The 10573-nt window shown below is 49.8% G+C and overlaps 1 protein-coding gene across 1 annotated transcript in view; it reads left to right on the top strand.

The window, feature by feature from the left end:
• The first annotated feature begins 296 nt into the window (after positions 1 to 296).
• The window catches only part of POU2F3 (POU class 2 homeobox 3), a 54980-nt gene continuing 44703 nt past the window's right edge, over positions 297 to 10573 (top strand). The window contains 4 exon segments of the mRNA XM_059867215.1: positions 297 to 367; positions 369 to 580; positions 4838 to 4891; positions 5496 to 5564. Coding sequence (XP_059723198.1) covers positions 297 to 367; positions 369 to 580; positions 4838 to 4891; positions 5496 to 5564 — 406 coding nt within the window.

The following is a 10573-nucleotide window of genomic DNA, read 5'->3' as shown; positions in this document are numbered from 1 at the left end:
GCGGGTCCAGCCCAGCCTGAGAGGACACAACGCCACAGAGTGACCCCAAACCTCTGCTCCTTCACTCGCCCACCTGCCCTGGGGGCAATGCCCACCCGGAGGAGCTCAGGGCCCAAAGGGGGCTCGGCAGGGCTTTGGGGCAGGTGCTGCGGGCGCTGCCCGAGCGCGGCCGAGGCGGGCGGAGCGGAGCGCGGCTCTTTCCTTCCTGCCCTCCTTCCCACCCCACCCCGCAGCCTGGCAGCGCTGCAGGGACTCATCCATTCCCGAGTTACTAATATGCAAATGGCAGCGTTTGCATGGGCCTGACGCCAGGCTGCTGGGTGTCAGGGCACCCGAGGGAGCCGGAGGTGGGGCGAGGCGTGGCAGCGCCGCATGCTCACCTGGCCCTGCATGGCAACAGGCAATGGAGCTCTAGGTCCCTTGGGCTGCGGACCCACGGCCGCTTCGAGAGGCAGCGGGTGGCAGAGGAGGGAGGGCAAACTGGCAGCCCCTGGCAACCTGGGGCTGACGGCAGGAGGCTGGGCACACCGCGGATTTCCCCCCGCCGGCAGGATGGTGAACCTGGAGTCCGTGCACGCAGGTAAAGGGCACGGAGCGCGGCGCGGAGCAGCCGGGGCCGTGGGCTCGGGCAGAAAATGGGCTTGCTCTCATTGCCGTGACCTTTCCTCGCTCTTTTCCCTCCTCTGTTCTCCCGCCGGGACGCCTGGTGGAGTGCCCACATTCCTGCCGGGGATGGATGCTGCCCGGATCTGTTTAGGGGGCTGCCAAGCCATGCCCACAACGTGGGAGCAGCGCTGGCGCTGCCAGCCCCGGCGGGGTCACGGAGCAGCGCAGAGGGCTCTCGGGAGCCTGGAAAATCAGAGTTTAGTGCCTGACCTGCGCCTCCTGTCATTGGGATAGAGCTGGGAGGAGGGAGAAGGGATAAACCCGCGGAGGGATGCGGCAAGGCTGGAGGGAGGTGTGCGAGAGAGAGATGGGACACGGGCTGAAAGGAGAAAAGTTCGTGACAAAGAGGGAAAAGGAGGGAGAAATGAATGAGGAGGGAGCTGAGGGAGGCTGGGTTGGGTCAGGAATGAATGAGCAGCGATATTCAGGAGCTGCTTGCAGGGCTCTGATCCAGAGGGGATCTGATCTCACATCCCCTCTGAGCAGCCCCTGCCCTGCAGCGAGCTGGGAACCGGAGCAATCCCTGCCCGATGCCCCGGAGCTGTGCTGAGCTCCGGCTCACCCTGCCAGAGCTCCATCCCAGGGCAGGAGCACATTCCCGGGCTGGGGTGATGCTGGAACTGGAGCAGCCAGACCCCCAGAGCCCCGTCCTGCCTGGGCAGGCAGTGCCATTTGGGGTACAGGAGCCACCTTAGTGACTTTTGTCCCGGGCTTTGTGCAGCACAAAACTCTGCTGGAGGGAGGAGAGGATGCATCCATCGCTCTGTGCTGGGCTCGTTCCCTGGGGTACCCCTGTGGGAGTGCTGCTCCTCGGGGGACACCCGGGGGCTGGCAGCTCCTCCACGAGCCCTGCCTGCCCGTGGGCTCGCAGCCAGGCTTGCAGGGAGGTGCAGCAATGCCACCACCTCAGCCAGGCTCAGTGGTGTGACAGAGGTGGCCAAAGCCTTTGCTCCACGGCCGTGCCCCAACCTCTGCAGGGCTCTGGGATGCCCTGGGGAGCCCTGGCCACGAGGAGAGGCTGCCAAGGAGGGTCTTGGCTCAGGATGTGAGCCTGACTGGTTGGAGCACCTGCTCTGGGTGTGCTTGTGTTGGTGTCTCTGGGGGACGTGTCCCCTGCAGGCTCCAACCCATCCATCCATCCATCCATCCATCCATCCATCCATCCATCCATCCATCCATCCCTCCATCCATCCATACCTCCAGCCATCCATCCCTCCAGCCATCCTCCAGGCTCGTGGGTGACTCTTTCCACACAGGGACATTCCCCAGCTGGATCCTGTACCCTCTGTCCGAGCTGGTGGCACTGCCCCCGGGCTGGGTTTGGAGCTGGGGCTGTGCTCCCACTCCCCTGCTCACCCCCCCGTGCTGGCAGAGAGGCTGGAGCTTTCAGGAGCCCTTTGGAGCCCAGCACAGTGAGAGGGGTTTTTTTCACCCCTCCACAAAAGCAGTTCAGTTTTGGGGGCCCTGAGCAGCTCCCTCTTAACAAGCTGCTTGCAGGGCTGAGCTCAGCTTTAACACCAGGTTTTATCTTAGAGTTTTTCTCCAACTTTAATGATTTTAGGAGAAGACTCAGCCCCCAGGGGGCTGCCCATGCCCCTCACACCCTCCTCTCTGCTGAGACACCTCCCTGCTGGCTGCCACCACCCCCTCCCGGGGCATTTTGGATATTTCACCTCCCTGCAGCCTCCAGAGGGGCTCGGGCACCTAAAGCCCCGGGTGATGCTGGCAGGCAAGCCCAGCTCCCCCTCCTCCAGGATCAGATTCCCCTTCTGCAGCCATCAGGCTGGCTCAGCCTCCTGCCATGCCCCAACAGCCACGGGGAGCGAGGGCTTGGGAAAGGCTTTATTTGCTGACAGCGTTTGTTTCGGCACAAATAGAGATGCAGATATATCCTGGAGAAGTGTCTGCACGGGCACAGCTCCTTTGGTCTGGCTGAACCACCCAGCCTGCCCCTGCCCCTGCTCTCTTTGGGAGCTGGGGCAGAGCAGCACATTTTTAATATGGCCCAGGCCACACTGGCGGCTCCTAATAGGGCTGTGGTTTGAGTTAGGCTGTCCTAAGCTGGGCTATTTTTCCCAGAGAGGTTTTATTTTTTTATTTTTTTTCCAAGCCTGATGATCCTGTGTGTATTGCTAAGCTGGCAGAGCTGTGTGGAAGGAGCTGGACTGCCAGGCTGCCCTGGCTGAAGGTGGTTTTGGGATGGAGCAGGGGTCAAAGCTGGCTTTGCATCCTCTGGCTGGAGTGGAAGGGGTTTGGGTGTCCATAAAAAGGTGTTGGCTGCAATTAGATTGGAAAATCATTGCTCTGTTTGTCTGCTCCTTGTTCCAAGGATCCCTTGGAGGGTGCTGCTGCTGCCCTGACATCCACAGGGATACAAAATCTGATTACAAAAATCCTAAATACAGATACAAAATCTGACCTAAACCTTAAACCTCTCAGATCAGCAGGCAGAGCTTTCCTTTTCTTCCTGCTTATTTTTCCCTTTTTATTTTCTTTTTCCCGACAAGATATTCAAACTGTAATACCTTGTGCCCATTTACAGGGGTTTTTGAATCTCGCTGAAAATAAAATTCAAGATATTCAAACTGTAATACCTTGTGCCCATTTACAGGGGTTTTTGAATCTCACTGCAAATAAAATTTAAGATATTCAAACTGTAATACCTTGTGCCCATTTACAGGGGTTTTTGAATCTCACTGCAAATAAAATTTAAGATATTCAAACTGTAATACCTTGTGCCCATTTACAGGGGGTTTTTGAATCTCACTGCAAATAAAATTCCTGTGCATGGGAATCCCAGGGCATCTCCTTATCTCCCAGCTGCAGGAGGAGGGGATTTACCTGGTGGATAACATGTGATATGCAATCAAGTTGCAGCAGCAATTCCTCCTTCCCTCCCCACCCATCCCAGTTTTTAATGGCAGGGGGTGTGGGGGTCACTCCTGCAGCAGGGACAGAGCTTTTCCTGCTCTGCTTTTCTGTCTGTTCTTCCTCAGCTCTGTCTCAACTGCTCCAGCTCTCTCTCTCGGGAATTAGATATTTGCTTTCCCTAATTTTATTTTTTTTTAACAAGCTTTCAAGCTTTCTCACCAAAGGAAGCACCCAAATTTCTGCAGGCTTTTAGATTTTTTTTTTTCTTCCTCTATTTTATGAGAACTTGTCTTTTTTTTTTTTTTTTTTTAATACTTTTTGGCAGCCAGCAAAACTTTGTGCTTTGTAGATTGCCTAAGTTAGGGTCCCTTGGCAGTGGTACAAGACAAGAAGATGTTTATAGCTGATGGTAATTACTCTTCCTGCAGTAGAAATGCTTAGAAGCCCCACTAAACGTTCATGTCTTAATTGCAGAGGGTTTATTTGAAGGGGAAAAAAAAAAAAATCCCACAACTCTTTTCTCCCTCCTTTTCCCCCCCTCACTCCTTAATATAATTTAAGGAAAGGAAGTTTCTGAAGTATGTGAAAGTTTCTGTGCTCTGGTTTAAAATCCCTAATTTTTTTTTTTTCCTACCTTTATTCATTTGCTGGAGAAAGTTACAGACTTTCAACTTGATCAAAGCTTTGAAATCTTGGCCAAAAAAGCAGATTATCTGCTGTTTGCACACGAGGGCAGCTTTGGATATGGGAGGAGAAAACCTGCACACACACACACACACACACTCACACTCACACACACACAGCCCTGCCTGTTTTGGTGGGAGCAAAAGAGGGAAATGGGGATAAAAATCCAACGGGGCTGCTCTCACCCCTTTGGGAATAACAAAAGGTGGATCTGGGGAAGAGGAAAAGGGTTTGCATGGTGCTTTTAGGTGGCTTCCACCTGCCTCCCTACCCCGGCAAAACCACAGCAAACACCGGCCCAGCTTCCCGCTGTTGTTATTCCCCGATGCAAATGGGAAGAGTCTGTGGCCGGGATTGGCTGCAGGAAGCACATGCAAATCACTCAAATAATTTAAAATTATCTCCTTTTTTACCTTTTTTTTTTTTTTTTTTTTTGTCCCCCCCCTGCAACGAGTCTGGAACAGTTAAAATTCCCGTGGAAAGGGGAAAGCTGAAGGGGTGTCCGTGTGAATTTGAATAGAGATCCTCCCTTCTCCCACCTCTGTGTCCTTGGCCTCTGGTAAGGGGGGGAAGAGCAGCCCGGGTGAAGTTTGACCATTCCCACCTTTTCTTGCAGCTGTCCCCGAAGGAGAAAGTGGCCCCGGGTGTGGTGGCAGCCATCACTTCAAGGGTAAATGACAAATTTCTTAGCCTGGGTGAGGATGGGGGGGAAATGCAGAGGACAGCACTTAGGGGCAAGGCAGATCTTGGGTGGCTTTTGAGGGTTGTGGACACCTGCAGTGGGACAAACAGAGGAGAAATAAAGTGCAGGGAGAGGCAGTGGGAAAAACAAGTTGGGTTTGAGCCATCTTGAAGGGCAAGGGGAGGATTTGGGAGAAAGCTGGAGGGATCCCCATCTCAGCAGGTGTGGGAGGGTGCTGTCCCAGCCAGAGCACCACAGCAGGTTTGGGAAGCCTGACCAGGGCTGGGGAGCTCCCTGTGCTGGATCCACCCCTTGATCCCGTGGCTGAGGAGGGATGAGAGGGGTGAAACCCCCCCAGCAAACTGGGGAGGGGGGACAGGAGTGAGGGGGCTGCAAAGAGCAACAGGAGGGAAAGTGCATCCTCAGAGCTGATGAATATTCTAGTGCCTGGATGTTGAGGAATCAGAAATTTGAAAGTCTGATGGTTTATTATAATTACACACATTCATTTGTGCTGTTTAGTGGAAGCCACATGTGCCTGTTGCCTGGGACTGTGACCTGTTATTAAAATCAGTTGTGCCTCCTTTTCCAGAGATCAAGATGAGCGGGGATGCTGCAGATTCCACAGACACCCGGCACGAGCCTGACCAGGTGGAGCCAGGTAAGGAGGGTCTGGGGTGGCAGGGCCAGGACAGGGAGGGGAAACAAAAGAAAAAGAAAAAAAAAAACAAAAAAAAAGGAGGAATGTGGGTGCTGGAAGTTTCTCCCCCGTGCTTTTTCTGGGCTCCTGTTGCTGCTCTTGCAGCCTGGCAGTTGATCAGGAATGTGCTCAGGGCTAGGATTGCGTTGGGATCTTGATCAGCCCTGCAAGATCCCTCCTGTGTGACAGCAGCGAATCCCAGAGTGCCTCCCCCATGCCCCCAGCAGGTCTGACATGGAAATGGGCTCACAGGGTGCCTCCCCCATGTCCTCTGAGGGTCTGACATGGAAATTCACTCACAGGGTGCCTCCCCCATGTCCTCAGATTTGCTCACAGAGTGTCTCCTCAATGTCCCCAGCGGGTCTGAGTTTGAAATTTGCTCACAGACTGCCTCCCCAATGTCCTCAGATTTGCTCACAGAGTGTCTCCTCAATGTCCTCAGTGGGTTTCAGGTGGAAATTCACTCACAGGGTGCCTCCCCAATGTCCTCAAATTGGCTCACAGGGTGCTTCCCCCATGTCCCCAGTGGGTCTCAGGTGGAAATTCATTCACAGGTGCCTCCTCCATGTCCCCAACTCACAGACTGCCTCCCCAATGTCCTCAAATTCACTCACAGAGTGTCTTCTCGATGTCCTCTGTGGGTCTGACATGGAAATTTGCTCAGAGAGTGCCTCCCCAATGTCCCCAGTGGGTTTGAGTTTGAAATTCCCTCCCAGGGTGCCTCTCCCATGTCCCCAGTGGGTCTCAGGTGGGAATTCCCTCCCAGGGTGCCTCCCCCATGTCCCCAGTGGGTCTCAGGTGGGAATTCCCTCCCAGGGTGCCTCCCCCATGTCCCCAGTGGTTCTGATGTTGAAATTTGCAGTGATGGCTTTGGAGCACTCCTGGTGCTCTCACCTCTGTATCCCCAGGGTTGTGCCAGGAGCTTTCCCACAGGGAAAACAGCCCCTTTTTGGGGTTCTGTGTGTGTGGAGAAGGATGGGAGGGACTTTGGGAATAACCAACTCCAGTCTGGGAGTTCCAGCAGCAGCGGGTGCAGAGGGGGTTGGGTTTCTCACCTCACACCTGATGCTGAGCAGGCTCCAGCTCCTCGTGGAGCCCCCAAATTCCTCAGCTCTGGAAAGCTGAGGCTCAGGGGGATCCTTTGAAGGTGCCAGTGATGCTGTGAGCGCTGATTTCTGCCAGGTTTGCCCACCACCAGGTGTAACAGGCACCTGAAAAATCAGGTTTGTGCTTTGGGGCTGCCTGAAGTGAGATTTGGAGGCTGAGATTTGAATCCCATTTCCAGGGCCCTGCAATCCCCCAAAGGGGTCACATCCCTGGGTAGGCAAACCAGCAACACTCAGAAATCATTTCAGCACCCACTAGGTGCAGCAAATGAAGATGATTAAAAGCTGTGTGACTTAGAAATCAACACCTTTTGGAGGAAAAACTGGGGGAGAAAATGCAGAGGAATGAAATATTCTCTGGGTAATGAAGAGCCCCAAGGCCGGGCCAAGGGGATGTGGAAGAGCAGGTGAAAACTTTGCATGGAATGATTTTCCTCTCATAAAATCTGAGGTAACTTAAGGGGAAAAAAAAGAGATTTTGGGTAAGCAAGAGAACTCCAGGTTTTAAAGGGACCAAGCCCACCCTGTGGTTTAGAAACCCAAATCACTGAGTTATGTGACAAAATCTAGAGATCAAATCTGCTTCTGCTCACATCCGTGAGCTCTGACTGACTTTGGCCAGCCCAGCTCCTGCTCGGGGCTCTCAAATCCCCCCAGATTTGGGGGTTGGGATCAACAAGCACCAACCACATCCCAAACACCCCAAGCTCCTCCAAAACCCCCTGAGAGCTGCCAGAGGGCCTGAAATCAGGAGCTGGAACCCCCTGAAATATTTGGTGCTCATTGAGGGGTGGCAGGATTAATCAAGATGAAGGAAAAATGGGATTTAATTCTGTTATTAAATGTAGTGGGAGGCAGAAGTGTTAAACCAGAAGCTGGCAGCACGTTTGCTTGGATAAAATTTGGATTTTTTTTCAGCTGAAGCATCCCAGACAGCATTAGGAGAGCTGCAGAGCCTCTTTCTAGTGGTAATTGAGAAAAGAAAGCAGAACAGTGAAGTCCATTTGTTTGAAAATAACAAAACATATTCGCAGCAGCTCGGAGCGTTCAAATCAAGCAGGGAAATCAGGACGAGTAAATCTCCCTCATTTGCAAAGAGCGGCACAAAGAACCTGTTTAAATCACTTTTATTGCTGAGGCTGTCCCGGTGATTTCTTTATTATTTTGTACTTTTTTCTGAGGCTATCCTGGTGATTTTTTGTTTTTTTTTCTGAGGCTGTCCCAGTGATGATATTTTGATTTTTTTTTTCTGAGTATGTCCCAATGATTTTTTGAACTTTTGATTTTTTTCTGAGTCTGTCCTGGTGATTTTTTTATTTTTTATTTTTTTCTGAGGCTGTCCCAGTGATGATATTTTGATTTTTTTCTGAGTGTGTCCCAATGATTGTTTCAATTTTTGATTTTTTTCTGAGTATGTCCTAATGGTTTTTTGATTTTTTAATTTTTTTTCTGAGACTGTCCTGGTGAATTTTTTGATTTTATAATTTTTTTTTGAGGCTGTCCCAGTGAGGATTTTTTAATTTTTTTTTTTTTTTTCTGAGGCTGTCCCAGTGAGGATTTTTTAAATTTTTTTTTTTTTTGAGACTGTCCTGATGAATTTTTTTGATTTTTATTTTTTTTCCGAGGCTGTCCCGGTGAGGATTTTTTTTTTTTAATTTTTTTTTTCTGAGACTGTCCTGATGAATTTTTTGATTTTTAATTTTTTTCTGAGGCCATCCTGGTGAGGACTTTTTAAATTTTATTTTTTTCTGAGGCTGATCCGGTGAGGTTTTTTTTTTTTTTTTTCTGAGACTTTCCTGATGATTTTTTTTATTTTTTAATTTTTTTCTGAGCCTGTCCTGGTGAGGACTTTTTAAATTTTATTTTTTTCTGAGGCTCTCCCGGTGATTTTTTGGATCTGCTCAGATCTTTTGGGCAATGACACACCGCAGAGTGTCAGGATGTCCTTTGGGGTGTCCCCAGCAGCAAGCCCACCCCCTGCTGAGCTGTCACCCTTGGGGACACCTCCAGGAGCCTGGGGGGTGGCACCACCATCCCTCACCTGTGCAAGGTGCAGCTCAGGTGTTTCCCCCAACCCTTCCCCGCGTTGTTTTCTCAGCCCTTTCTGTTTATAAACAACAAAACTCTCTTTGTGCTCCCCGGGAAGGTTTTGTGCTCCTTTGCAGGCGTTGTTGGAGGAATATTTTATTTACTGCAGCGTTTGGGTTCCCTGCTTCATGTGGGAAAAGGTTCCTGGTGGTTGCTGATGACTCATTAATTAAATTTCCCATTTCCTACCGAATTCAGCCAATCCACACAGCTCGCCCCAAAAAGGAGAGGGCTCTTAGTAAATGAAGATTGCACCCAGAAATCCTCCTAGGAGCAGGTTTTTCATCACCTGGCTCCAAGAAGTTGGAAAAAATAAAAGAAAAAAGAAAAGGAAAAGAAAACTGAAGGAGTGAAATACCAAAATGGTTTTGGAATCCAAGCCCTTGATCTCAAACTGATCCAAGGTCTGATGGGAAGTGGCAGGAGCAGAGGCAGAATCTCATCCTTTCATATCCCAGCCAATTCCAGGCTGAGAGGGGGGAAAAAAAACCCCAAATGGGTAATTTGGGGCATTGTTCTGCTTTGGAAGTGTTTGAAATAATTGTGGGGGTTTTCTTTTTGGAGAAAATCATTTAAATCGTTCACCTTGCATGGGAGGTTTGGAGAGCTCAGTGCTCTTTTGTTTTTTTAATTTTGTTCTTTTTCATCCACACCAATTCCACAGAAAATGTTTCAAGGCTTTTAAAAAAAGCTATTTTCCAGAAACTTGTGGTTGTTTGATCTCACATTGATGAAATTTTGCCATTTTACAAACTATTATTTAAAAATATAAAATTCCTAAGGGTTCTCACTGCCTGAATATTAATCCTCCCTTTTCTTCAGCTCAGAATTTTTTTAACCATGAATCATTTTAAATCATTCTTTAATCATTTAATCAGAGGATTACCCCTCTGCTTTTAGGGTGCTTTTCCCCTTTCCCTGATTTCCCCTTGGCACTGGGGCTGTTTCAGGGCTTTTAAAAAAAGAAAGGATTTTATTTTCTAGAAATTTGTGGGGTTTTGATCCCAAATCTACTGGTTACAGTGAAATTGTGGCATTTTACAAACCATTATTTAAAAAATCATAATTTCCAAGGGTTCTCACTGCCTGAATATTAATCCTCCCTTTTACTTCAGCTCTGAATTTTTTAAAATCATAAATATGAAGGGGAACAGGCACCAGTTGCCCCCACGAGGGCTGGTTTCCCTTCCCCATCACCCCAGGGGTGCAGGGCAGGCTGAGCAGGGATCACCCCTCTGCTTTTGGGCTCCTTTTCCCCTTTCCCTGCCTGATTCCACCCCTTGGCACTGGGGCTGTTTCAGGGCTTTTAAAAAAAGACATTTTCCAGAAATTTGTTGGGTTTTTAATCCCTTATCTACCAGTTACAGTAAAATTTTGCCATTTTACAAACCATCATTAAGAAATATATAATTTCTAAGGGTTCTCACTGCCCAGCCCTGTGAATATTCATCCATCCTTAACTGCTCAACTCTGAATTTTTTTTTATCATGTGTGTGAAGGGGAACAGGCACCACGAGGGCTGGTTTCCCTCCCCCATCACTCTGGGTACATGGGGCAGGCTGAGCAGGGGTCACCCTTCTGCTTTTGGGCTCCTTTTCCCCTTTCCCTGCCTGATTCCACCCCTTGGTGCTGGGGCTGTTTCAGGGCTTTTAAAAAAAGACAATTTCCAGAAATTTGTTGGGTTTTTGATCCCATATCTACTGGTTACAGTGAAATTATGGCATTTTACAGCCTGTAATTTAAAAAAATATAATTTCCAAGGGTTCTCACTGCCCA

This window comes from Haemorhous mexicanus, chromosome 24 (assembly GCF_027477595.1).
Source record: "Haemorhous mexicanus isolate bHaeMex1 chromosome 24, bHaeMex1.pri, whole genome shotgun sequence".
Classification (NCBI taxonomy): domain Eukaryota; kingdom Metazoa; phylum Chordata; class Aves; order Passeriformes; family Fringillidae; genus Haemorhous; species Haemorhous mexicanus.
The sequence above is the reverse complement of the archived record's forward strand: the minus strand, read 5'-3'. Positions and strand labels throughout refer to the sequence as shown.